Genomic DNA, 26955 nt, shown 5'->3' with positions numbered 1-26955 from the left:
CATGAAGAACTCTGATTGAAGCTTAACTAGAGTTACAAAATGAGCTTTTGTTAAAGCTTAAGTGGAACTATAAAAGGATCTTTATTCAAAGCCAAATTTGGGACTACGAAACTTTAATAAATTTGGTAATGAAACTTCAATTGTAAAAGGACAAAAGGACCTTCAGATGGAGTCTAATTAGGACTAAAAAGAGACTTTAGATTAAAGCTTAATTTGGGGCTACAAATTAAACTACAATTAAGGCTTTTTGGGACAACGAAAGAAACTTCAATAGAAACTTAATTGGAAAAGTATAATAGGACCTCCAATTGGAGTTTAAGGGGTACTCAATTAAAGCTTAATTGGAGCTACAATTGAAACTTTAATATAGGTTTTACTGGGACAAAAAAAGAAACTTCAATTGGAACTTAATTGGAAATATGAAAGCACTTTCATTCGGAGCTTAATAAAACTACAAAAAGAACTTTAATTGAAACTTAATTGAGATCAAGAAAGATCTTCATTTAAGCTTAAACAAAAGCTCTCATTGGAGCATATTTCGTCTATAAAAGGAACTATGAAAAAGACTTACATTAAAAGCTTGATTAGAACTAAAGTTCATAAGAATTGAGCTGAATTGAGACTACAATGAGAGAGATTCAATGGAAGCCTAATATTAACTATAAAAAGAACTTAAATTAGACCTTAATAGTGATTATAATAGATCATCAATTAAACTTAATTGCACCTGCAACAATTAAAGTTTAATTTGGACTATGAAAAAGACTTTCATTGAAAGCTTAATAAGGACTACAAAAGTGCTTAGGAATGGAGATTAATTAATGCTTAATATGAACTATAAAAAGAGCTTTAAATGAAGTTTAATTGGAACTACAAATTGAAACATATATGAGATTATAAAAGATCTTTCATTAAGCTTAATTGCCTTTACAGAATGAGCCACGATTGAAGCTTTTTTGGTACAACAAAAGAGCCCGCAATTAAAGCTTAATTTGTCTAAGAATGGGACTTCAATCGGAAGCTTAATTTTAACTACAAATGGACATACAAATGACACTCAATTAAGACAAGAAAAAGGTCCTAAATTGGAGATTAAAGAGACCAAGGATTAAAGACTACAAAATAGCTTTTATTTAAAGCTTCATGGGAACTTAATTTAAAGTGTAATAGAGGAGCTTCAAGATTAAAACAGAGTTACCACTACAGAACTAAAGAATTGGGGTTTGAAAAAGGGTCACGACTTAAGTTTTTTTCTTAATTAATTAATTACATAATTAAAAGACTAACTTTTACAAATATTTCAAATTGATATATTTTGTTATTAAAAGTGTTTTTAAAAGTTTCTGTGACAATGGGATTTTTATTCAAATCGTTTTCTTTGTAATTGATTAAATTCAATTTTAAAATGATCTTTTAATTAATAAGAAGAAACACAAAAAGCAAATTTAATTAATTTAAATCTTAAACAAAAAACTTTTTAATATTTTAAACAAATACTGGGTATTGAAAAGTGACATTTCAAATGTCTAAAGTCCACTTTTTGAGAAATTTAACACATTTTATTATATTTTTAAACATGTTTTGTTATTGCTCTTTATTTAGATAGAAAGCACTTAATAAGAATTAATAATTATTTCATTAAAATGTGTCATAACGCCACTTAATTATTATTCTAGTTATATTGATTACTATTTATTTAAATTGTGATATTGAACTTGCTATTTGAACTAAAAAGTAATTTGTTGCCTGTTTAGTGTTTTTTCTACTTGTTTTCAAACTCAATTTTTTCAATTAAAAACAACCGGTTCTAACTGGTTTTGGAATTTTTTGCGATAATTTAGTTCTAAAAGCAGCAGGCAAACGTTTATCAATCATTTGAACACAATCAACAGCTTTTTGAAATATTAATTTGCTAAACAAATAATAATTATAGGAAATTAACTTTATATTTTTTATAAAAATAAAGTTGATGATTTTTCTAAATTTTTCTTTCCACTTTTTTCATTCAATATTAAAAAAAAGTAACAAAAACTTATAAAAAAGCAAAAGAAAATAAAAAAAGTATTACTGCAATTTTAATAAAATTTTATTTAATAATTATTTGCCGTAAAATAATAAATTTCCCAAAAACTATGAGCAATTTTAGTAGTTTTTCATATATTCCTCACATTCTTTTGATTTTGTCCCACTTTACTTTAATTTTTAAAATTTTCCTTTAAAATCCCCTCTCTTTTCACATTCAATTTTAACGGAACATTATTTGCTTTACTTTAAAATACATACCTGTGTTACCACCACTTTGTTTATAACATTTGTATTTACTACACATTTTTACAACACTGTGACACGGCCACCATTTTGAAAATGTCATGAAATGTTGCCACAATTGCGTATTTGTGACGACAGCGTTAGCGTATAGATATCAATTTGCTGAGAAAATTTAGAAAAAATCAACACGGTACCACCGCGTAAATCTACAAGAGAGTTGACCAATTGTAACAAAAATTTAAGAAATACCTCGGAAAATCTGGAAACACTCTATACATTTTGTTGTTGCTTGAACTTGGAACAAAAAAACACACGCACAAAAGGTAAACAATGAATATGAAAAGGAAATATGCCACTTTGACAACCACCTCGGGCGGTACTATCAAAGAAGAGGTGGTGCCTGTCTTAATACACGATCCCAATTCGGGTGAGGAACCTCAGTATGCCTATGCCACCTTTGCCACTAGTGAAGAGGCAGAGGCAGCTGTTGCTTCTTTGCATCATAGAGGAGGTCAGCATCATCATCAGGAAGTAGTCGATGCTCAAGAGGTAATAATCGATGAACATGGCAGGGCGGTGGCCATACATCAAATTGTCACCGAAGATGGCAATTCTGTGGAGGATGATGAAGTTGGCGATGAATCTGAGAGTGGTCATACCATTTTACACATAGTACCTACTGGCGAGGAGGATGAGGAAGGTGGTCATGATGAGAGTTTGGGCAGTACTGAGGAATATGAAATCACCGAACAAAGTAACACAGATATGAATGCTATGCGCAATAATAAAACATTTTATTGTCCCAATTGTGGCAATTGCTATAGTGCAGCCGGTTCCCTTAAGCTGCATATGCGTGCCTGCATGCGTCAAAAGGAAGAAGTGCCTGAGGAGGATAGAAAGTGTAAAATTTGCAATAGAGTTTTCAATTCTCCCAGTTATTTGAAAGAACATTTATTGCGCCATACCGGAGGAGGTCCTAAACGTTGTCCCCGCTGTTACCGCAAATTCATAGATGAGGAAAAGTTTAAGGCCCACATGGAACAGCATAAGCATCAGGAGAAACTGGAAGCTGAAGCCGAGGCCATTAGCGCCCAACATAGTGGCAAAAAGGTAGTAGTCAAAGAGTACACTTGCTCATTTTGTTCCCAAAACTTCACCGTGGTCTTTGAGGCCGGCACTGTTAAGCGTCGTTATGCCTGCGATCCCTGTCGTGAGAAATTCTCGAATGCCGAAATGCTTAAGCAGCATAAACAAATGGTCGAGGAGAAACGTGAATTCTCCTGCGAACGCTGTGGCCGTAAGTTTGTCTTTGAGGGCTTCTTGCAGCGTCATATACCCACTTGTGATGGCACCATTAAACGGCGTCGTGACATGAAGTAATTCCATAATTCTCTATGGACTAATCCTTTGGCGGACGTGAAAGGATCTATTTAAATCTATGTCGTAAATTAATTTTGCTTAGTTTTTCTTCTCTCTTCAGTTTTGCTGTAAAATCTATTATTATTACATTCATAAGAAATTTTTCTACAATTTAGATTAAAACACAAACAAACACAACACATAAAAATACATTATGGATTTTAAGGGAATTTCACATTTTAGAGAATTTCTGTAAAATAGAATCCTTTTTTTGGTTTAAATTCATATTGTATTCTCGACACTATTTTTACAAATTTAAGAAATTTTGTTTTGAAAAGAATGTTAAAATAAAAAAACATTTATGAAAAATACAAACTGGAGTAATAAATAAGTACTGGTATGTTGTCTAGTCTATTTAAAGGTCTCTATCCTTGTCTATTGACTAGCTTTTAGTCCAGTCTATTGATTTGCCTGAAGTCTAGTCTGTAGTGTAATGTTTGGACTAGTCTGTTATCTAGTCCATTGACTAGTATGTAGTCCAGTCTGTTCACTAGTCCGTAGATAAGCCTGTAGTCCAGTCTATTGACTAATCTGTTAAATAGTCACGTATATTGATTTGTCTGTAGTCTAGGCTATTGACTAGTTTGTATTGACCAGTTAAACTAATCGATATTTTAACCACTCGATTTTGTAAAATACACTCATTCTTTGTGAATTTCTTTCGATTTATTCATAAATTTTCTCTAAACAGTTTTTTTATACCATAAAGATTTCACCGCTTAATTAAAACTAAAGAAAGGAAAAGCTTTTTTGGAGTTAAATTCCTTAAAAAGGAAAACAACAAATAGTTGAACTTTTTAAGACCACAATTTGATGTGAGCACGCTTAGCCAAAGCCTTCCAATCGCTGTGTACATAGAATTCGCTAAAGCTAGGATCAACCAATTTGTCCTTGGGCAATGTTTTGAAAACGGGTTCACCATACCAGGTGCCAACCTAAACAAAAAAAAAACACAAAATAGCAACCACAAACAAATAACTCAATATCAATTCTTACCTCCCAGCCGGGAACATTAGCCATCAATTTGGCTTCTTCATCACGATTGCGTCTCAATTGTTTCAAGTACTCACGATCACGTTCAGCAATCAAAATGGGGAAGATGACATTCTGTGCCGAACGCATTTCAATCTCTTCGCGTTTAATCATTTTGGCATTCAAATAGTAAATATACATGCCGACAGTGGTAACAGCAGCATAAGCACCCAACATTTGCCAACCTTTTGGGGAAAAGTAACTCCTTTATTAAAACATAAAAGGACTTGGAAAATGTTCTTAAAACCTACCCGTAAAATAGGATTTAGCTGGTACACGGGCAAAAGGAATTTTCTTATAGCCTCCTGGTGGTGGCATATCTTGTTTTTTGGCAGCATCCATGTTGGGCCTGTGTTGTGTTTACTTTTTGTTAAAGAAATTTATTAAAACTTTGTTAATTTATTGGAATTTTATAGAATTTTACCTAGGCTGCTGTAAAAAAATGAGGAAAATTGCAATTTGTCAATTTTTTTTGACAATCAGTCGTTTGCATAACAGCAGTGCTGCCAACCTTAAAACATTTGTTTACAATTTTTTAAAATGTCAACAACAGCTGGCGACAGGGTTGGGAAAACGAACTTAAGTAAGAAAACAGGGTTAGGAAATTCAAATTAAAGTAACGATTATTAATAGCCTGGTGGTACCGCCAGGAACCAACCAACAACTTCATGTTATGACTTTTAAAATGTTTTTAATTGCAAGCGGCACTAATTTCTTTGATCGGTATTGGCATAAAGATTCATTTGACTTATCCAGGTTCAAAAGAATACAATTACCTCTAAAAAATTTACTTTTGTGATATTGTGTACTTTTGGCAAAAAGATCCAAATTATTCATCCCTATCAAAAGTTCTATGTCGAAAATGTCGCAGAAAATCATATTTTTCTTCAGAAAAGAGCTGTTTTATATATATTATATAATATATATTATATATAGCTTGCTCTATGTTATTGTTATATATGATCCCAAAAAAAATCCCACTTAAAAAGTCTCTCGGATTCCATTTTTATTTCAAACCTTTGAAAATTTTAAAATTAAGCGTATTTGAGAACTTAGTCGGCTTACAGTCGATTTTAAGTCGCCGCCGTTATTTTTAGTGTCAGCAGCCGTATCCGTTAATATTTGTCGGCGCAGGGCTCTGTGTGCGCGTGTCGGTTTGAAGAAGAAAAAATAAAAAAACACTCCCCAACAGAAAAAATAGAAAAAATCTAAAGGATAAAAACTTTCACAAATCAAAAAATTTATGTTTAGTTTTTAAGTAAAATACGAGAAAAAACAACAACGAAATTTTATAATAAATCCAACAACAACATGAATTCCTTAGGTTTGCGAGTTGCCTCCGTTAAGACTGGTGATAATGTTAGAAAAAATGCTGAAATGCGAGCAGCCCTGGTCACATTGCCCAAACAATATGAATTGTGTAAGAAGGACTTTAAAGATATTTTTAACGTGAATTTCCAATGTTAATAACTTTCCTTTTCAATAGTTGACGACACCTATTGTTTGGAAATGAAAAGTGCTAAAACTGTGCCGGAACAGGTGTTGTGTGTTAAAAATGTAAGTAGGAATAGCAGCATAGTTTACAAAGTACAAAATTTTTAAATGAATAAATGTTTTAGACCTTTAAAAATCTAGGCACAGATGAAAAGGCTTTACAGTTCTTATGTGATATTTACTTTTCAAGTCCCCTTAAACATCCTGTAAGGAATCAAATTTTGAAGTAAGTTTATAGCATTTGCTAACACATAACTATACATTAAGGACATTCCTTTGGATTAGTAACAAAACATAAACATAAATTTTTTCTTAAGACTTTTAATAACGGCTGCTAAGTTGGGTACTGGTGATTTGGATGAATCATCGATTGTTAAGGCTTTAGTTAATAGTTTACATAGGCTGGTAGAGGAGGGCAAAACTCACACTGAAAGTTTGAATTGGAATTTAACCATAGCCTCTTTATCGGGTTGTTTTGAAAATTTTGAATGTGGCCTTAAAGCCCTGGAACAGTGTATCCATATAGTGTTTCCTTATGCCTGTTCTTCCGTTAATAGATATGTAACAGAATTGGGGTAAGTAAACACTTCAAATACACTTTAAAAGTTACATTCCCTTAAAGTGTATATTTTCCCTTTAAAGCGTTTTAAGCTCTCCCTCCGTGCGCAATGAATACTATATGTATGTCCACAATTCCATACGCTTCCTACTCAATTGTGTGCAAGAATTTGGCAAAGTTATGAAAACCTCTCACACCGATCAAATCAAACAATTAAATACCAACTGTAAAGAGATTATCCTAGACACAGATATACCCATGGATCCACGCACAAATGCGGGCATTTTAATGGCCTATATAGCTAAACTTTTCGAGGAATATGATGCCTTTGTGGCCTATGTTAAGGATATAAAAAATCCCAATGAAATTGCCATGTGTGTGGGTATTATCAATACCTGCGATCAACATGATTTTCAACAATATTCCGCCGATATACGTGATATTTGTGGTAAAATAGATGAAATTGCCAATGCTAATGCCACAGTACCCAATATCTTGCTATGTGCTACCCGAGCTTTATACCAAATCTCCAAACTTACTTATACTTATGCCTTAAAGTCACCACAAACTTTAGATGATATTAAATTAATATTGCGCAAACTTTTGATATTTACCGTGGCCTATTTGGAACATCATATGGATAGTGTTAGGCATATATGTCGTGATCTAATGCGTAATATAGTGGCTTGTTCGAAAAAGGTGCAATTTGATTTTTTGTTGCAAAAAATCTATGATGCCTGCAATTCAGATCGTTTGTCTTTATCCATGAAATGTGTAGTTTTGCAGCAGGCTGCTTCAATACTGGGAGCTGATGAGATTATTAGCAATTGTTTGGATTTATTTTCACATCTATTTGCCACCAATTTGGGTCGAGATTTTATAGTGAATAATTTATTTGAGAGTAAGTAGAAAAGTTTAATTTATTAAATAACTTTTTGGAAACAATTTACGAAGAAAAAAAAGCAATTTTGAATTTCAAAATTATTTTTGACTTACAAACTTATTCAGCAAAACAATTTCGCTTAAATAAATTCAGCTGAAATATTTTTGGCAAAACAATTCAATTCAGCTTTGAAATGTTTGTATAAAATTCAATTCAGCTGAGAAAATATCAGTAAAATCTAATTCAGCTAAAAAACATTTATAAATTTTATATGGAATTTGTAATAAAAATTTAATTCTGTTGAAAAATGTTCAACCAAATGTTATTCATCTACAAAATATTCAATAGAATACAATATTTCTACCAAAAATATACTTTAGCTGAGATATTTTCAATAGAATTTTCAATAGAATTTCAATTCAGCTGAGAAATTTTTACTTAAATTAAATTCAGATAGAAAATTTTCAATTAAATCAAATTTAGCTATAATGTTTTTAACAAAAGTTAAATACAGCTAAGAAATTCTTAATAAAAATCCAATTCAGCTATGAAATTTGTAAGAAAAATTCAATTCAGCTACAACATATTTAACAAAAGTTAAATTCAGCTGAGAAATTTGTAATAAAAATTCAATTCAGCTAGAAAATGTTTAATAAAAATTCAATTCAGCTAAGAGATTTTTAATAAAAATTTAATTCAGCTATGATTATTTCATTAAAATCTAATTCAGATAAGAAATTTTTCACGAAATCACAATTCAGCTAAGAAAATTTTAATAAAAATTCAATTCAGCTAAAAAATTTTTACTAAATTCTTATTCAGCTATAATGTTTTTAACAAAAGTTAAATTCAGCTGAGAATTTTGTAATAAAAATTCAATTCAGCTAGAAAATGTTTAATAAAAATTCAATTCAGCTATGAAATTTGTAATAAAAATTCAATTCAGCTGATAAAATATCAGTAAAATTTAATTCAGTTGAAAAATGTTCAACCAAATGTTATTCATCTACAAAATATTCAATAGAATACAATATTTCTACCAAAAATATACTTTAGCTGAGATATTTTCAATAGAATTTAATTCAGCTACAATCTTTTTACCAAAAATTTAATTCAGCTAAGAAATTTTTAATAAAATTTCAATTCAGCTGAGAAATTTTTACTGAAAATTAAATTCAGATAGAAAATTTTCACTTAAATCAAATTTAGCTATAATGTTTTTAACAAAAGTTAAATGCAGCTAAGAAATTCTTAATAAAAATCCAATTTAGCTATGAAATTTGTAAGAAAAATTCAATTCAGCTACAACATATTTAACAAAAGTTAAATTCAGCTGAGAAATTTGTAATAAAAATTCAATTCAGCTAGAAAATGTTTAATAAAAATTCAATTCAGCTAAGAGATTTTTAATAAAAATTCAATTCAGCTATGAAATTTGTAAGAAAAATTCAATTCAGCTACAACATATTTAACAAAAGTTAAATTCAGCTGAGAAATTTGTAATAAAAATTCAATTCAGCTAGAAAATGTTTAATAAAAATTCAATTCAGCTAAAAGATTTTTAATAAAAATTTAATTCAGCTATGATTATTTCATTAAAATCTAATTCAGATTAGAAATTTTTCACGAAATCACAATTCAGCTAAGAAAATTTTAATAAAAATTCAATTCAGCTAGAAAATTTTTACTAAATTCTTATTCAGCTATAATGTTTTTAACAAAAGTTAAATTCAGCTGAGAATTTTGTAATAAAAATTCAATTCAGCTATGAAATTTGTAATAAAAATTCAATTCAGCTACAAAATTTTCTCTTAAAATGTTATTCAGCAAAATATTTTTAACAAAATCTAAGAAAATTGTCTCTAAAATGTTATTCAGCTTAAAAAAATCCATAAAAAAATAAAAAATCTTCTCCTTTTTAACCAGCTTTAATGATATCCCATCACAAAGAGCAGCCCTTTGAAAATTGGGTCAAACTCTGGATCAATTATCTGCTAAATATAGCAGCTATGCAGGATGCCCGCTTGCCGGACATAGAAATACTCATTGTTAAGGCTGTTAAATGTGACTGTAGAGTAGTACAAACTATAATTAGTTGTGAGGATAAACCAAAAATCCCCATTAGCACAAAATTATCAGCCCTATGGGCTGTACGTAAATCAGGTATAAAAATAGATAATTTCCAAGAAATGATGCAACAATTTTCGAAAAATTTACAATTATCCATACTCTCCAATGAGGATGATACACGTATTATGGCTTTACGTCTACTGGTGGAGACACACAAAACCACCGAGCCATTAACTTTATTGGAATGTAAACATTTGCTTACTTATTTGGAGTACAATACAAATTGCCAGAGTCCGGCTACTAGACAAAAAAGTTTAGGTTTATTGAGTAAAGGATTGGTGAGATGTGAATTGAATTTGGTTAAGTTGCTAAAGGGAAAACAACCACCTAAACTAGTACAAAATCAGCCATTGGAATTGAAATTTTTACAAGATTTTATGCGTATATTGGTGGAGAATCTCTTTGAGGGAGCCAACTTTAGTCGAAGATCGGTTTCATTGCAATTGCTGAATCAGTGTCTAACCATAGGCATAAATTGTAATTTAAAGCTGTTGACATTGCTGCCAAAAACAACAGTGACAGCTTTGGTTAACACTTTGGCAGATCCCTATGAGTCTAATAAGGAACTGGCGGTTACTATGCTAAAATTGCTGGAGGATAATAGTGAATTGAGTTTGATAGAACAATACAATTTGAATATTAATTTACTGGAATTGCAGACTATGTTGACCTCAGTCAAACCCACGGAATCGGTAACCGCCTCTTATCAATTGGAATTTTTGTGCAATAAATGTTCTCCCGCCATATTTGGGGACTATGATTTACCCAATTATGCCACCTGCATGTATGCTGCTATCAAATGGCTTTTAGCAGAACTTAAACAAGGCTTAAAAATGGCCAAACAATCTATATTGGAAGCGGCCAAACTAAATCCTTTATATGGTTTGCTTTTGGCCATAAAACATTTACTAAAAAGATTGGATTTTGCTTATCTAAGTCAAGAGATCACTTGGCGTATTTTAATAGCGGAATTAATAGTTATATGTAAAGATTTAACCAATGTGGTGGCTCCCATAGTCAATAGCTCCTCACCGGAGGGTCATTTGCCCAATGATTTTAGTGATTTACCGCAGGAATTGCAAACTAAACAACCCAGTCCCGAAAAGAAATCCTCTTCACCCTGCAAGATACTCTCCTCTAAATTGCGTAAAATTGATATGGCCTCGGTTAAGACAACACCACAAATGGTTTTATTATGTGCCTGGCGTACCGTGAAAGAGGTTTCCTTGATATTAGGCGAAATAGTTATATGTTCTCCCATACAATTTAACAAACTAACCGAACATTTTCTAATAACCAAAGAGCAGATACTCGAAATAGGAGAACATTTCAAACTTTTACTCTCAGAAACTAAACATCGGGGAGCTTTTGAACAAGCCTATGTAGGTTTTTCAAAATTGTGCTGCCGTTTGTGGACGGTGGAGTCCAATGACTTAAATTCTTTGCCTATGATATGGCTAAGAGATTTGATAAACTTAATCTCTAAAGATGAACTCAACAATGAAAAAATTTGCGCCACCAGACGCAGTGCGGGAGTACCGTTTATGGTGCAGGCTTTAATTACCTCCGAACTGCAAGTGGGCTCTACCAAATCCCTCTACTACTGCATGACTCATTTACTGCAACTCTGCTCCGCTAGTGATAAAACTTCAGAGTCACGTACCCATGCCTTAAATATATTAAGAGCTCTCTTTAGATGCACCGATCTTAATGAGGCAGTGGGTGAATTTGTTTCCGAAGGTGTTATGGCCGCCATACGTGGTTATGATGCCAACAATTGGTCGGAGAAAAATTCAGCTACACTACTCTTTGCCTCTCTAATAACACGCATCTTTGGTGTGCAGAGAACCAAGGATTCTGAAAACCTCAATATACGCAATAAAATGACAGGACGTGTTTTCTTCCTACGTTATCCCAAACTATACGATTTCTTTTTGGAACAACTACAAAAGGCTAGTGATTTAATACAACAGCAACAAAAAGCCCACAAATTACATCCACTCTTATTAATCTTAAGTCGTTTATATCCTTCGGCCTTAGAAGGCACTGAATCTAATTTAAAATTATCCGAATTTATACCTTATATCTCTAAATGTGGTGGTTGTCCGGAAATGCAAACGCGTTTTTTGGCTGCCAAGGCTATAGTGGCCTTGATTAGTAAAGATGAAGTGGTTACTATGATTTTAACCAAATGTGCCGAAATGGTGGTAAGTTTCAAGGAAAGAGGTATATCCTTTCAATGAGTTGTTTAAAAAGTTGTTCTCTTAATTTTTTAACAGTTAATGGCTGATGGTGTTTATGAATTTAAATCAAATACTTTACATGGCAATCTACTGCAGGTGAGTTGAAAGTTATTTCAACATTAAGTTTAATTTAAAATACCACCACAAAATGAATAATTAACTTTGAATGTGATTGTGAGGTAAGAAGGACCATTTAGGCGAAACCTTTTTTATATGATTTTTTTGAGTTAATGTAGGAGGTCTTTAAAATAGGAAACATAGGGAAGTTTACAAAAATTAATAAAAACCGATTAATTTGAAGTTAAACTATTTCAAGTTTTTTTCACACAATAAAATTTTACCAAACTTTTCGCTAAAAAACAAATTTTCTTTAAAAAAATACCACGAGATTACTTATTGTGTAACTCTTTTTAACAATTTAAAAATACTGGGAAATTTTGGCAAAAATACTGGTTTATTTTTTTCTATTAATCTATTAAAAATCTATATTTATTGCTAAAAATTGTGTTTATAAATCAAATTTTTCATAATTTTAAATTTTTTAGTGAAAATTTCGTGAATTTTTTTATTCAGTTGAGAGTTTTATAAAATATACTGGGAAATTATAGAAGATTATTTGTTTGATTCTTGGTAATTTTTTAAGTTGTATTTAATTACAACAAAATTTGATGTTTATTTTGAGAAATTTAAAAATAGGGGGAATTTTTAAAAAATACTGGTTTAATTTTTTTTGCTTGAAATTAAAGATTTTTGGAAATTATTAAGGTTTATAAACAAAATTATGCAAAATTTAAACTATTTCACTATTTTAAATGCAATTTAAAAATAGGGGAAATTATTTTTTTTAACTATTTTTCTAAAATTAAGATTTTATGACAAATTTCTTTAACTTTTTATGTAGAAATTTATTTGTTTTAACATTTTTGTCATTTTGTAGAAGTTTTGTTGAAGATTTTATACAAAAATACTGTGGAATTTTGGGAAAATACTGGTTTATTTTTTGCATAAATTTATTTCTTTTTTTAATTATTATGATTTATATATACAAAATTAGGCATATTTGTTAATATTTCACTAATTTTTAAAAATTAAAAAATAGGTGGAATTTTTTTTACTTATTTTTAGGATTTTTCCAGAAATACTGGGAAATTTTAAAAATATTTGTATAAATTTTGTTAGTTCTATTGAAAAACGTTTAAATTGTATTAAAATTTATACATTTTTCAGAATTTTTGAAAATAGGGGGACATTTTTGAAAAAATACTGGTTTAAGATTTTTGTATAAAATGATAGATTTTTTGAAATTCTTATGGTTTATATCCAAAATGGAGCAAAATTAATACTATTTCACTATTATCTAGAAGATTAAAAAATAGGGGGAAATTAATTTTTTAAATATTTGACTAAATTTCCGATTTTAGGCCAAATTTCTTTAACTTTTCATGAAGAAATTTATTTGTTTTAAAATTGTTGTCAATTTGTAGTGTAAAATGTATAAAATTTTTTATTTTGAGGATCTCATACAAAATACTGGGAAATTTTGGAAAAATACTGGTTTATTTTTTGCACAAATTTTAAATTTTTTTTTAATTAATTATAATGATTTATATATCAAAAATTATTCATATTTGTTAATATTTCACTAATTTTTAAAAATTTAAAAATAGGGGGAAATTTATTTTACTTACTTTTTAGGATTTTTTAGGATAAATTTTGTTATAGTTTAACAAAATACTTCTCAAATATATTTAAATTTTAAATTTTTCAGAAGTTTTTGAAAATAGGGGGAAAATTAAAAAATACTGGTTTAATTTTTTTGCATAAAATGAAAGACTTTTGGAAATTCTTATGATTTATATACAAAATGAAACAAAATTATTACTATTTTACCGTTTTTTAGAGAATTAAAAAATAGGGGGAAATTTTTGAAAAAAATACTGGTTAAATTTTTTTGCATAAAATCAAAGATACTTTCAATATTATAAGGATTATAGGTATATTAGCGTTTTATCTATGTTATTTCACTATATTTTAGGAATTTTTAAGTATTTTTGTAGAAATGGTCCTTTAAAAAATATTAATTATTTTCTTAATAAAGGTGGTGGTTTTTTAAAATTCTTTTTGAAATTTTTATTAAATTAATTTCCTTAATTATGTCTATTTATTTATGTAGATATTGTATTTAGTTAAATATCACAAAATCTTATCGACTGATGACTTGATTGCCGACATCACTTGCTCCATAGTTAGTGTGCACGAACGTACAAAACTTAAAAATGCTGTAATTTTAAAAGTAATGCTAGACATTTATATTGAAATTTTAAACAGGTTGGTTGGTTTTTCAACGATTTCCACATATTTTTTCTCTTTTATTATTATTGTTGTTATTTTAGTTTAACTACCCTTAATTTTGGTCCTGCTGTTGTACAACAACTTTTATATTTCTCTACTTTAACGACCTTATGTGATCCAAATATGGCCTTTTATTATCCCGTTTTATACAAATCGAATTTCCTATACAATTTGCATATCATGCGTTTAACTTTGCCTTATGGTGCTCTATCCGATTATACATTAAGTCCTCCTTTAACCAATATGCCTTTAGAACAAGCTGAGACCTGCCTTAATATAATGTTACTTTTACTATTGAAAGCTAAAACATTTAATGAAACTAATGCTGCAGCTTCGGCCTCTGATAATGCTGCAGCTGCGGGTGCAACTTCGTTAGATGAGGAGACCGTTGTCAAGTTGTTGCCCCAGGATTATGAGAATAATGAAATTTTACAGGAATTAGAAATAATGCCGCATGAATATCAATTTGTTAGAATCTTAAATGATGATACTATGAACGAATTGGCCACCGAATTGAAAGAGAGCAAGGCTTTACAATTGACCCTTAAAGAAGTGGTTAAACTTCCGTTATATTATCCCGAGGCCACAATGAAATCCTATGCTGTTATGAGTTTATTAAGTAATTTTGATTTTACTTTGACAAATCTAATAAAAGAATCGAAAAAACATCCTGGCGATGTTAAATCACCCATGATGCTGTGTGTGGAACGTATAGTACAAAATCAAGGTGTTGAATATAAATGTGCGCAATTGTGTCTGGAATATTTGACGGAGATATCACAACCCTGGCAACCGGATTGTTTGAGGTTAGTAATACCAACTTCCCTTCCCCCCAAAATCTATTCTTCACCAACAACTTTTCTTCTAAAAAGGTTTAAGGCTGCCAATCTATTGGTTTACATTGCTGTCCACTATCCCAAATCGCTGGAAAAGAAACGTATCAATTTTGTGCGCTCCTATATACGTTTAATGCTGAATCTATTGATGGACGATGATTATGATATACGTGACTTTACCGCTAAAATAGTTTTACACTCGCTACCCGATGACATTGAATTGGGTTTGTCTGATAGTTTAAGTAATAATGATTTAGTTAGTTGTTTAAACATTCCAATTCGTACAGAAAGTGTTGTTTCCACCATGGCGCAACGTTTGTTTTTACAATACACGGCCGATCTTTTACTAAACTATAGAATGGACGATACTTATATCTTGGATATATTTAAATTAATCACTTCTTGTCTAACCACACAATGTTTGGCCAAAGACGATGATGATCAACACTCGTCTTCGTCTTCCTCCGGTGGCGGTGGTAGTGGTGGCGGTAGTATTGGTAGTTGTTCTTCTTCTACAGATGTCGAAATCTTTGAAAAGAATGAGGCTAATGTCTATGCCGAACCTTTAAAAGCCATTACCGACACTGTGGTGGTGTTTAAGTGTACATTTCGTTTGCGTCCGAAAGTTGTACGCTTTGTGGAATCATATTTACAGGATTTAACTAATCAGGGATCAGTGCTGTAAGCTTATAAAATATTCGTATATATCTATTTTATTTATATTATATATTTGAACATATTGTATATATGTATTATTGATATTTTCCTTTATCAGCTTAATTTAAGTATTTTGATTCATATTTGACAACATTTTTTTGGTTTTTTCCCTTTTGGAAGGAAAAGAAGAGCAAAAGTAATTCAGCATAGTTTTTGGGGGGGTTTTTATTAACAGCATTCATACATATCACTCTTTTTAGTCATACATACTTAGGGAAAGTTCAAGCTTTTTAGTGCAAACAAGTTTTTAGCTTAAAGAGCTTTTGCTTAAAATTCATATTTTGTCAATGAAAAGCCAAATTTTATGAGTTTAAGCAGAGAACTTTTAAGTTTTTTAAGACCATTTTCCGAAATTTTTTAGTTAATTTTTAATAACTTTTTTCAAAAGCTTTTTCTAACAAGGTTTTGAATAAAAGCTTTTTCTTAAAGTTTTTTTTTTAATTTTATAAAAGCTCATTTCTTAAAATACTATAAAAGCTTTTTTCTAAGAAATTTTTGTCTTAAAAGCTTTGCCCCAAAGCTTTCTAAATGCTTTGTCCTAAAAGCTTTTTCTTAAATTTGTCTTAAAAGCTTTATAAAAACTTTTTCTTAAATTTGTCTAAAAGCTTTTTCAAGTATTTTTGTTATTAAATACTGTTTTAAAAAGCTTAAAAATATTTTACTTTAAATTTTATCTAAAAAGCTTATTTTTCAAAAAACTTTTTTGTGTAAATTTGGTTTTTCTTAATGATTTTTGTAATATTTTTAAATAATTTTATTTTAAACACGAAAAACGAATTTCGAAAAAAAGCTTTTTTCTTCTTTTTAATGAAAATGTTTATTTCATTAAACAATTTTATTAAAATAGGTTTTAACTAAAAAGCTTTTTTTGTTTCTTTTTTAAAATTTCTCTTTACATGTTTGTTTTTAACTTTTTTTAAGAAAAAGCTTTTTAGTTAATTACATATTTGTTTTTAATTTTTTAGTAAAACTACTTTTATAAGAAAAAGCTTTCTAATTAAACTTTCAAATTTTTTTTTAATTTTTAGTGAAAAGTTTTTTTTAATTTTCGGTAAAAAAAGGTTTTATTAAAGCTTTTTGGAAAAACTTTTAATTTAATTTTCTTAAAGCTTTTTGTATCAATCTATTTCAAAAGAAGCTTTATAATTCTTTTTGGAAAGCTTTTTAAGCAATTTTATAAAGCTTTCTTTCTAAAGTTTTTCGGTGAAACAACTTTTTGTAAAAAAAAAACTTCTTAAAGCTTTTTGAAAAAAAATATCCACTTTCAGTTTCTTAAGGTTTTTTGTATCAATCTATTTCAAAAGAAGCTTTATAATTCTTTTTGGAAAAAGCTTTTTAAGCATTTTTACAAAGCTCTACAAAAATATTGTTTAAAGTTTAAACTTTAAAAAATTTTAACTTTTTTAGAAAATACTTTTTCTAAAAACTTTGATATCAATTTAAAACCTTTATAAAGGTTTTTGTTTAAAAATATTTGTTTGTGAAAACGCACCTTTTGGTGTAAAGCTTATTTAGAACATTTCTGTGATTAGTTTTCTATCACTTTAGAGAAGAAGCTGTGTTGATTTTTTTAATAAAAAAGCTTTTTTCTAAATTTTTTAGTAAAAAATCTCTTTTCATATTTTTAGTTTAAAATTTTTTTTGTATAGAAAACTTCTGTCTTGATTTTACTCTAATTAGCAAAATGGAATGTTAAAAAAAGCTTTTAATGAAGATTCATAGTAGTTAAATTTAGTTTATCTTAAAGTTTAGTTTATTCAGAATACTGTTTACGTTGCCGGTTATAAATTGCAAAAGCAATTTTTGTTTAAAAAGACAAACTGTTTTTCAATATTAAGAATTTTATAGTTTGAGGGTTGAAAGTCACAAATTTTTGTTAGTTGTAGATTTAAAAAAGATTTTAGAGATTTTAAGGGAACTTGACTGAATTACTTTTCGTGAGCTTTTTTGTTTTTCCAAAAAACACTGACTTTGGCACTCAGTGGTGCTTTTTTATTATATGTTTTAAGTTTGTAAACATTTTACTATTTCATAAATGAATCATTTTTTAAAGTTTTTTATTTGTAAAGCTTATAAAGTTTTTCATTTTCCTTTTTGTGTGTGTTGTAATTCAATAAAACCTCAAATTATTTTTAAAATAATATGTATGAGAAAAAAAATCAAAAAACAAAAGTATATAAAAAAAAACTTCACTCATGTGATTAACAAAACTTGGTATATGGCTATTACTTATTATTGTTAAACACAAAGCATAAAAAACAGCTTTTTTGTAAGCATCACTTTAGGTTTGTTTTGTTTTTGATTTTCTTAAATGATTACTAAGCAGCACCTTTTTGTTAATAATGCTTAACAATTTTGTTTTATTTTTAATATAATTAATTTATTGAGAACAAAAATTAATTAGCATTTTTCACAAAAAAACAGTAGTTATCTGAAGGAAAAGCCCCATTATGATGAACGATGCCAGCTGATTTGATACATAATGATTTGAAATGCCTTCTTTTTTACACTTACCCGAAACAAAAACTAAACAAGAAAACAGAAAGTACAAATATAATGATTGGTTTTAAAATTCTAAATTAAAGAGAATGATATGTACAAAATAAAAAAAACATGTTTTACAAATATTCCTTTTTTTCGTTAAAATTCAACATACATAACTTTTTTTTACTAACCTTTTTTTAATATTATATATACTATATGATTTTTTTTAACATACATATAATAATAATGGTATTCAAATATCACAAGAAGAAGACGTTGCAAAAAAACTATAAAACACAAAACTGTAGAGTATATAATCTCCAAATTATCTTAAAAAAAGAAAAAAAATCAAAACAAAAACAAAATCAAACCGTAACATACAAATGATGAATATGATTTTATTCAACTTTGGTTTTTAATGGATCATCTAAAGGGGATTTCGTCGTTTGCTGTTGATGAGACTGATTAATGTTAGATGAAGAGGTTGAAGAGGAGCCGGGCACAGCCACAGACGTAGATATATCATTAACACATTCATCACAGACACGCACATCATCTAACCAACCACGATCAGGTACTGGTCTACGGGTTTTGGAACATTCAGCACATACACCCTGACCACATTTGCGACAATGATGACGTTTACAATCACCACCTTTAAATGCTTTCTGAGGACTTTGTGGCGTATCGAGAGAGACATGAGCCAATGCCAATTCCTCGGCAGTGCCAAATTGCATTTTACAAATGTGACAGCGTACAGCTTCAGCATCTGGTACCCAATAATCGGGTCTAGCAGTATCTTTAATAATTTCTATAAAAAACACACACAGTGAAAAGAAATAAACATAATCAATTTTTTTTTTCGAAAACTAAGGCTTCCAAAACAATATAATAAATAAAAAAAACTTTCTTACTAACCTTTGGTACATTCTATGGCAGCTGAAGCCACTTTACTGACCGTATTATATAATGTTTCACCACATTTGCGTACCGTTACATCTTCTTCTGTTATAATGCCCGCAGAAGTAGTAGCATTAGCTGCTGCCATTGTTCCTAACGAATGATTTGGAGAGTTATTATCATTATCAATAGTTTGTTGATCACTGGCTATACACACACACATACATACATACACATATTATAGATTTTTTTTAAATTGTTTAATTTTAACTGTAAGTATTACCTGGCATAGTGTCTGGTTGCTGCAATAATTGCTGGCGACAATCACTGCAAACTCTCACATAATCGAACCATTTACGGGCAGGTACTGGCATACGATATTGACTGCAGGCATCACAGAAACCCTCGCCACAGCCGCGACAATGATGTTTACGTAAACCGGTTTTTTCAAAGTTTTTCTTGCAAGAAAAGCAATGCTGCGGAGGGGAAAAGTAACTGGGATTAGCAAAAAGGTTTAATTTTAATCCTTTTTAAAGAATTTGGAAAATTAATTTATTTGGCAATTGTTGTCTTAGTCTGTAATTGGAAATTTTTACATAAAATCGGAAATTCTTAAAAAAGGGATATAAATTTCAAGCAGCAACGAAAAAGATTAAAATTTTTTGACTTTGAGTTAAAAATTTTCAACTTTTTTGATAACAAATTTTTGGGCGAATATATTTTGTGGAAAAATTAAGTGCAATTTGAATTTTTATTGAAAAATCACTAGTTTTTGTGATTTTCGAACATCAAAAATGAAGAATTAAAAAATTTTGAGATTTTCGAACATCAATTTTTTAATGAAAATTTAAAATTTTATCTTTTTAATACAAAGTTTAAAACGTAAATTGACAAAATCTACTTTTTGGGACAAGTTCGAAAATTTGAACTTAATTTCGAAATTCCAAAAACTATCACAAACTGTTCCATTATTGCTTTACTATAAGAAAATGATACAATTTTTCTAATTCAAACACTTTTTCATGAATATTTTGAAATTCGAACATGGAATTTCGAAAGAAAAATTCAAAATTTTCTCATTTTTATAGAAATTATGGAACCTAAATTGCAAAAATCAACTTTTTGGGACAAGTTCGAAAATTCGAACTTAATTTCGAAATTCCAAAAACTAGCGGAAAATGTTCCATTATTTCTTTACTATAAGAAAATGATACAATTTTTCTAATTTGTACACTTTTTCATGAATATTTTGAAATTCGAACATGGAATTTCAAAAGAAAAATTCAAAATTTTCTAATTTTTATAGAAATTATGGAATCTAAATTACAAAAATCTACTTTTTGACACATGTTCGAAAATTCGAACTTAATTTCGAAATTCCGAAAACTATCGGAAAGTGTTTTTGTATTACTTTACTATAAGAAAATTATAAAATTTTTCTAATTCGAATAATTTTTCACGAATATTTTGAAATTCGAACATGGAATTTCGAAAGAAAAATTAAAAACTTTTTTAATTTTTATAGAAATTATGGAATCTAAATTACAAAAATCTACTTTTTGACACAAGTTCGAAGTTATTTCGAAATTTAAAAAAAATCACTTTTTTCAAGAGTATTTCACTTTTTTCAGGAGTATTTCGTAATTCAAACATAAGTTTTTTAAAAAGAATTTAAAATTGTATGCCTTACTTACCGTTATTTCATTATTTGGCTTCCAGTACTTGGGTGCCACCTTGTCAGCACACCATTCCTTCAATGCTCCCGTGGGTTGTGACGAAAAATTTGTAAAAGCTTCACACACATATGAAACCTTATCTAAAACCATTTGTCCCGAATGCGTGGGACCTTTGGCCAACAAATTACTATCCTTCCAAACATGTACCGTTTGTGTACGTATAGCTTCACAATCTTGAGTACCATTCCAATATTTAAATGTACGTGCTATCTCACCACAATGTGGACAATTTATCGAACAATGAGTCCAGCCATCAAGGCGTGAAACAATAACCTCTCGGCCATTATTATAACAAGATTTACAAAGTTCTACTTTGTTTTCGAATTGATGCTGATGCTGGCAGGGTTGAGAATTAAGATGTGATTCACCATCATGACCCATGGAACGTTGGCAGCGTCGATTGCAAGAGGCACACAATATGGGACAAGTGAAATACTGTTCGGGAAAGGGATTTATAGATTTTTCGGAAATTTCACCCGAGAATTTTTTATTCAAAGCATGCATAGCCTTGAATATAACGCTGGGCGGACGGGGAGAACGTACAGTGGTATTTTCTAAATCACAACGTAAAGCAAATATCAATTTGCTGTAGTCAGTAGAGCCGCTCGAAGAGGTTTGTATGCCCACATAACGTAAAGAACTAAATGCCTTGATGTCATAATTTAAACGGGCGAAACTTTCACGCATTTTTTCCTCAGCACTTTCCTCGACGGCTGTAAATATGACAAAATATAACAAATTATAAGATGAAAGGAAAAAAGAACCACAACAAGAAAATACTAACAATTTTGCAAAGGTTTGGTATGTCTAGTTTCATGAAACACTATAACCGCCGGCCCTAAGTTAGCCGAGCCCTGCATAGACAACGACTGCAGGGCTTGTGAAAAATGCAAACAAAATGCTTTAGAAGCGGTGCCCAAAAACTCATACATATCACTGTGCAAACGCTCCGATCTGGTGCGATATATAACTATATCTGATATGGCTAAAACCTAAATGAGAAACAAATTATATCTAAGCTTTAGTTTTAATTTAAACAAAAACCCACCTTAAGTAACATACGCATGCGTCTATTGCTTTGCGATGACGTAGAGAGTAAACCCTCTGTGTCCAAACATAATACCCCCAATTCGGGCTGCATGGCGGCGTATACTCCTAGTGTACAGGAATTCTGTTCGGGTGATGTTTTAAACACTTCCTCTCCCTTGAAGAAGGCATGATTCATTGTATGTGATTTACCATCACCGGTGTTGCCAAATATGGTCACCACTTTTATTTTGGCCGTATTGGAACATTTTAATTGTTTACAAAATAATTCTGGCGACGAGATGTGTAGCTTTTCATTGCCATCCATGAGAAGAAATGAACGTTCTGTTGAATTGTCGGTAACATCATAGTCGGTAGAAGTAATTGTGATTGATTTAAAATCGGCATCACTGACAACATCGGGTTTTAAAGCTTCTTCCTAAATTGGGGGAAAAAATAAAATTTAGATTTTATTATTTGTGATTTTGGAAAACTTTTAAAACTTCGAGGATCATGAGTTTCCATCAACATATATAACGTTTTCATATTAGAAATTTTAGCTCAAACTTAACAGAAGTGAACTAGAACTGAAGTAGCACTGAACTAGAACTGAACTGGAGCTGAACTAGAACTGAACTAGAACTAAACTAGAATTGAACTAAATTAGAACTGAACTAGAACTGAAGTATAAATAAACTAGAACTGAACAAGAACTGAACTGCAACTTCATTAGAATTGAACTAGAACTGAAACTGAACTGAAACTGAACTAGAACTGAACTAGATCTGAACAAGAACTGAACTAGAACTGAACTAGATCTGAAATAGAACTGAACTAGAACTGAACTAGAACTGAACTAAACTAGAACTGAACTAGAGCTGAAATAGAACTAAACTAGAATTGAATTAGAAAACTAGAGTTGAACTAGATCTACACTAGAAGTGACGTAAAACTGAACTAGAAGTGAACTAGAATTGAACTAGAACTGAGCTAGAACTAACCTAGAACTGAACTAGAATTAAACTAGAACTGAACTGCACAATAATTGAACTAGAACTAAACAAGAACTGAACTGGAACTGCACTAAAATTGAACTAGAACTGAAGTAGAACTGAATTAAAAAAATGTTCGAATATAAAAATAACCAAGAAAAGTGTTCGAATAAGAAAAAATTTCTTATTTTAGAATTGTAGAGTAATAATGGAATCTTACACACAAATTAGGTAAAAAATTTTAAATTTTTTTCCAAAAATTCTTCGAATTTCAAAAACTGTACCAATTTTTCGACAATTTAAAATTAAAAAAAGGGGATTACCATAGTTTTTTTATATTTGAAGTTATTTCTTAAGAAAATCCTCTGCCAGTAAAAAACATTAATCTCATGATCATCTCTCTCTCGTTCTTTCACACAAACACTCTTTAAAACTAACCTCAGAGATGGGCTGCATAAACGCCATTAATTTGTTATATGGTCAAGTTAAAAATGTTTTAAAAACTTATTTTCGATAAAGAAAAAATCACTCAAATTAACTTGTTTTATTGACATTTAATTGCTTGATAAATAAACGAAAATTTCACAATAAATTTAGCAAATGACTAATACCAACAACCAGCAACCAGTTAAGTTAAATTTGAAAATAAAAGGGAATTCTTTTCGTTTTTATTGTAATTGTGTATGAAGTGGGATATTTTATTTATTATATATTTTAAGTTTCTTTGTTATTAAAAATGCGCACATTCGCAATGACACAAAGTTAAAGACTGTTATGAAAAAATGCTGTATTTTGTTTGTTCTCTTCTCTAAAACGAGTCAATACTACAAAATCCTATTTTGTTTGCGTATTTTTTTTTTTAATTTTATTCTGCCGTTATTATTAAAAACATGAAAGAAAAATCTGTTCGTTTTTGTTTTTAAAATAAATACAGCGTTTACCACAACAAAATAGAAGAGTAAAATTGTAATAATAAACAAAACGGAGAAAAAAAAAAACAATAATAAAAGTAATCAAACAAAAGAATTCTTATCTCTACAAAAACCCTTTAATGGCAATACGTGTTAAATTTTTCTACTGCAAAAAAAATCATTTACATTTTCTACTCAAATCATTGAAAATAATAATAATTAATATATTAAAATGTAAAAATAAGCTTTCTATCTTATGGACAAGTCATTGCACTTTTTGTTGCCACATGGCGTAGAATAGGCCGGTAATAAACTGAATGCGCAATAAGATAAAAAAACACAAATATTTTTTGTGTTAAATTTGTATACTGTGGTGTAGGTATTTAAATTTAAAATTTTGAAAAAATAGAACACACTCAAATTTTAACTGTTTGGAAACGGAAGTGAAATCATGTTAAGTGAAAATGAAAATGATATTGAAAATAATGTTATGAAGTTTTAATTACAGTGGAAGCTTTATAAACCAGACTACAGTTTAGACCATAGTCAGGTGTATAGTTTAGTATACACTACACTGTAGACTAGACTGTAAACTTGACTATATTCCAGACTATAGTTCACACTACAGTGAAGTCTATATAATAGGCTAAACAATAGACCTGACTATAGTCTAGACCATAGTCCAGACTATAGACTGTAGGACAGACTATATACTAGGCTATATTCCAGACTATAGACCAGTCTATAGACAAAACTATAGTTCATACGATACACTAGACTATAGACTAAATAGTCCAGCCTTTATAATAAATTCCAATCTAACGTAAATGCCGCTTTGTCTATAAGATTAAGGCGTGCCTCCTGATCAACGAGAACAAAATGATAAGCGCAAAAATATGCCCTCAGTTTCAATACAAAACAAATGATAATGAATTTGCCCACAGCTTATCATTTGCTAAACCATACGTAGTAAACCTAAGCTTATCAGTCGACATTGTATAGGAAAAGTTTGTTGTCCAGTTTACAACAGCGCACAAAGAATACAAATAACAACAACAAAAAACTATTAATAAAACGCAATTTTAAATAAATAAAATCAAATAGTGTGTTTATGAAAAACACATACACACTGGCAAGTTGCCTATAAAATGTTCGATCCATACAATGAATTAGTAATTCCAGCTTACCTTGTAGAAGGTCAAAGAATCGTAAGGCTCCATAATGGCTGGTGTGCCCTCCTGTTTATTATCGATTTTAAACATTTTCCCCTCAAAAAAACACAAAATATTTTTACACTTTAGTAAATATTATTACTAATACAATAGTTAAATGTTTTATTGTTTTTGGCAGCTCACTTTTTAAGGGGAGTTTCTTGGCAGGGGTCTTTTTTTTCTTGTTCAATACATTTCGTTTAAAAACAATGATTTTTCTTTTGTTTTGCACTATTTTACACAACTGTTTTTAATTTCTCAGAAATTTATTGCTATCCAAGCATGGTTTTTATTGGTAACTGTCTTAATCCATTAAGAAGTTATTGTATTTTAAATTTTTTATATTATATTGTTTATAGGTGTGATAATTATAAATTATTTTTAGAAATTATGCACAAATTGCAATGCAATTACACCAAAAAAACAAAAAAATTTCCTTCTTCTTCTAGTAGTCTGATCAGAGCCCTGCGCCGACAAATATTAACGACGGCGGCGACTGACACTAAATATGTCGGCGGCGGCTTAAAATCGACTGTAAGCCGGCTAAGTTTTCAACTACGTTTAGTTTTTAATTTTTCAACGATTTTAAATAAAAACGGAATCCGAGAGATCAGAAAGTGGAATTTTGGAAGCAAATATATTGTTTATAACAACAAAACAGAGCAAGCTCAAAAGTTGTGTGAGAAATTATGCAGGGATGAATAAAAAATTCTTAAAAATTAAAAACAAATCCTTTCTCCAAGTTTTACTAGGATCTGCCGATATTTAAGCCTATCTTCCATATAAAACATCTTGCAGAATATCAGTTTCTAAAAAATTTTTCATTAAGAAAATGATCAATAACGCAAAAACAAAGATATTTTATTTGTTTATTTACAAGCTATACCCAGTGTGCTGTGCTACCCTAAAAGCAATATAAATAAGAAAACCACTTAACGACTTTGATGATTCTAACTACAATGGTTTTCCAGATATACAATTTGTTGCATATGGGAGATTCCACGCAAATTATTGCAATTTCGAATAATCTAATAGTTTCCCAGATATACAAAATTTTGTATTTAATTCATATGGGAAGTGCCAAGCCCCCCATTGAAAGTCCGCCCGTTATTCTCTAAATGTTCTTCAGTAAAAATTGAAATTCTAGCTCTAATAGTTTCTCAGATATACGAATTTTTCTATTTAATTCATATGGGAGCTCCAAGCCCCCCAGATGAAAGTCCGCCCTTTTCGGACTTTCGAGCTCTTTTGTAAAATCGACGTAAGCGAGATAAATTTTCGTTCAATTAGGATACTGCGTGTTTAATTTTATGTTTATATATTCAATATTTTAGAAAATTCAAAAAGTACCAGTTAAAGAACGAAAAATTACCAGAAATACTCCAGTTTAAATTTTCATTCACTCAAGTCCCTGATTGCTTAGTTTTATGTTTTTAGGTTCATTATAATAGAAAATTCAAATAGAACCAGTTGAAGGTCGAAAAAGTTCCAAAAAGTCCCCTTTTATATGTTATCACTTAATCCGGGCTGTACATTCCTAATTTCATGTTTCTAGGTTCAATATTATAAAAAATTCAAAAAGTACCAGTCGAAGAACGAAAAAGTACCAAAAAGTCCCCTTTTAAATGTTATCACTTAATCCGGGCTGTACATTCTTAATTTCATTTTTCTAGGTTCAATATTATATAAAATTCAAAAAGTACCAGTCAAAGAACGAAAAAGTACTAAAAAGTCTCTTTTTATAGATTATAATTTACTCCGG

At 29.8% G+C, this 26955-nt stretch overlaps 4 protein-coding genes across 8 annotated transcripts; 2 read left to right on the top strand and 2 right to left on the bottom strand.

The window, feature by feature from the left end:
* Positions 1–2375: 2375 nt before the first annotated feature.
* LOC119607903 (zinc finger protein 433) lies at positions 2376–3985 on the top strand. Its single transcript, XM_037962040.1, has one exon. The coding sequence runs from the start codon at positions 2599–2601 to the stop codon at positions 3646–3648; it is 1050 nt and encodes a 349-aa protein (XP_037817968.1). The 5' UTR covers positions 2376–2598; the 3' UTR covers positions 3649–3985.
* Positions 3986–4313: 328 nt separating this feature from the next.
* LOC119607908 (NADH dehydrogenase [ubiquinone] 1 alpha subcomplex subunit 13) lies at positions 4314–5284 on the bottom strand. The gene is made up of 4 exons (XM_037962046.1): positions 5144–5284; positions 4971–5082; positions 4684–4904; positions 4314–4622 (listed from the first exon to the last, which is right to left on the bottom strand). The coding sequence occupies exons 2-4, from the start codon at positions 5059–5061 to the stop codon at positions 4485–4487; spliced, it is 450 nt and encodes a 149-aa protein (XP_037817974.1). The 5' UTR covers positions 5062–5082; positions 5144–5284; the 3' UTR covers positions 4314–4484.
* Positions 5285–5852: 568 nt separating this feature from the next.
* Positions 5853–16481, top strand: LOC119607899 (thyroid adenoma-associated protein homolog). 2 transcript variants are annotated; one of them, XM_037962032.1, is made up of 11 exons: positions 5853–6139; positions 6206–6276; positions 6339–6439; positions 6531–6788; positions 6856–7673; positions 9582–11992; positions 12065–12124; positions 14202–14356; positions 14422–15186; positions 15253–15440; positions 15504–16480. In XM_037962032.1, the coding sequence occupies exons 1-11, from the start codon at positions 6031–6033 to the stop codon at positions 15899–15901; spliced, it is 5334 nt and encodes a 1777-aa protein (XP_037817960.1). In that variant the 5' UTR covers positions 5853–6030; the 3' UTR covers positions 15902–16480. The 2 variants fall into 2 exon arrangements, with proteins under 2 accessions (XP_037817960.1, XP_037817959.1); XM_037962031.1 differs by having other exon boundaries at positions 15253–16481.
* A 2068-nt stretch (positions 16482–18549) lies between these two features.
* LOC119607901 (zinc finger FYVE domain-containing protein 1-like) lies at positions 18550–25660 on the bottom strand. Of its 4 annotated transcripts, XM_037962034.1 has the most exons (8): positions 25338–25660; positions 25170–25250; positions 22102–22518; positions 21838–22045; positions 21012–21766; positions 19601–19793; positions 19336–19524; positions 18550–19228 (listed from the first exon to the last, which is right to left on the bottom strand). In XM_037962034.1, the coding sequence occupies exons 2-8, from the start codon at positions 25242–25244 to the stop codon at positions 18816–18818; spliced, it is 2250 nt and encodes a 749-aa protein (XP_037817962.1). In that variant the 5' UTR covers positions 25245–25250; positions 25338–25660; the 3' UTR covers positions 18550–18815. The 4 variants fall into 4 exon arrangements, with proteins under 4 accessions (XP_037817962.1, XP_037817964.1, XP_037817963.1 ...); XM_037962036.1 differs by having other exon boundaries at positions 19336–19470; positions 25170–25658; XM_037962035.1 differs by lacking the exons at positions 25170–25250; positions 25338–25660 and adding an exon at positions 23510–23845.
* Between the last annotated feature and the right edge of the window lie 1295 nt (positions 25661–26955).

The sequence above is a fragment of the Lucilia sericata genome, unplaced genomic scaffold, assembly GCF_015586225.1.
Source record: "Lucilia sericata isolate MDLA Ls3-8-SP2 unplaced genomic scaffold, ASM1558622v1 Contig000759F_arrow, whole genome shotgun sequence".
In the NCBI taxonomy this organism is placed as follows: domain Eukaryota; kingdom Metazoa; phylum Arthropoda; class Insecta; order Diptera; family Calliphoridae; genus Lucilia; species Lucilia sericata.
The sequence above is the reverse complement of the archived record's forward strand: the minus strand, read 5'-3'. Positions and strand labels throughout refer to the sequence as shown.

Bases quoted from the DNA above. Each gene is read 5' to 3' on its own strand.
- LOC119607903 (XM_037962040.1), top strand. From the start codon at position 2,599: ATGAATATGAAAAGGAAATATGCCACTTTGACAACCACCTCGGGCGGT.
- LOC119607908 (XM_037962046.1), bottom strand. From the start codon at position 5,061: ATGGATGCTGCCAAAAAACAAGATATGCCACCACCAGGAGGCTATAAG. The intron at 4,905-4,970 runs GTAGGTTTTAAG...TTTCCCCAAAAG, and splicing joins AGCTAAATCCTATTTTACGG to GTTGGCAAATGTTGGGTGCT. The intron at 4,623-4,683 runs GTAAGAATTGAT...TTTTTTGTTTAG, and splicing joins CTAATGTTCCCGGCTGGGAG to GTTGGCACCTGGTATGGTGA.
- LOC119607899 (XM_037962031.1), top strand. From the start codon at position 6,031: ATGAATTCCTTAGGTTTGCGAGTTGCCTCCGTTAAGACTGGTGATAAT. The intron at 6,789-6,855 runs GTAAGTAAACAC...TTCCCTTTAAAG, and splicing joins AGATATGTAACAGAATTGGG to CGTTTTAAGCTCTCCCTCCG. The intron at 14,357-14,421 runs GTTGGTTGGTTT...TTGTTATTTTAG, and splicing joins TATATTGAAATTTTAAACAG to TTTAACTACCCTTAATTTTG.
- LOC119607901 (XM_037962034.1), bottom strand. From the start codon at position 25,244: ATGTTTAAAATCGATAATAAACAGGAGGGCACACCAGCCATTATGGAG. The intron at 22,046-22,101 runs GTGGGTTTTTGT...TTTCTCATTTAG, and splicing joins GCATGCGTATGTTACTTAAG to GTTTTAGCCATATCAGATAT. The intron at 19,229-19,335 runs GTTAGTAAGAAA...TGTTTTTTATAG, and splicing joins TGCCATAGAATGTACCAAAG to AAATTATTAAAGATACTGCT.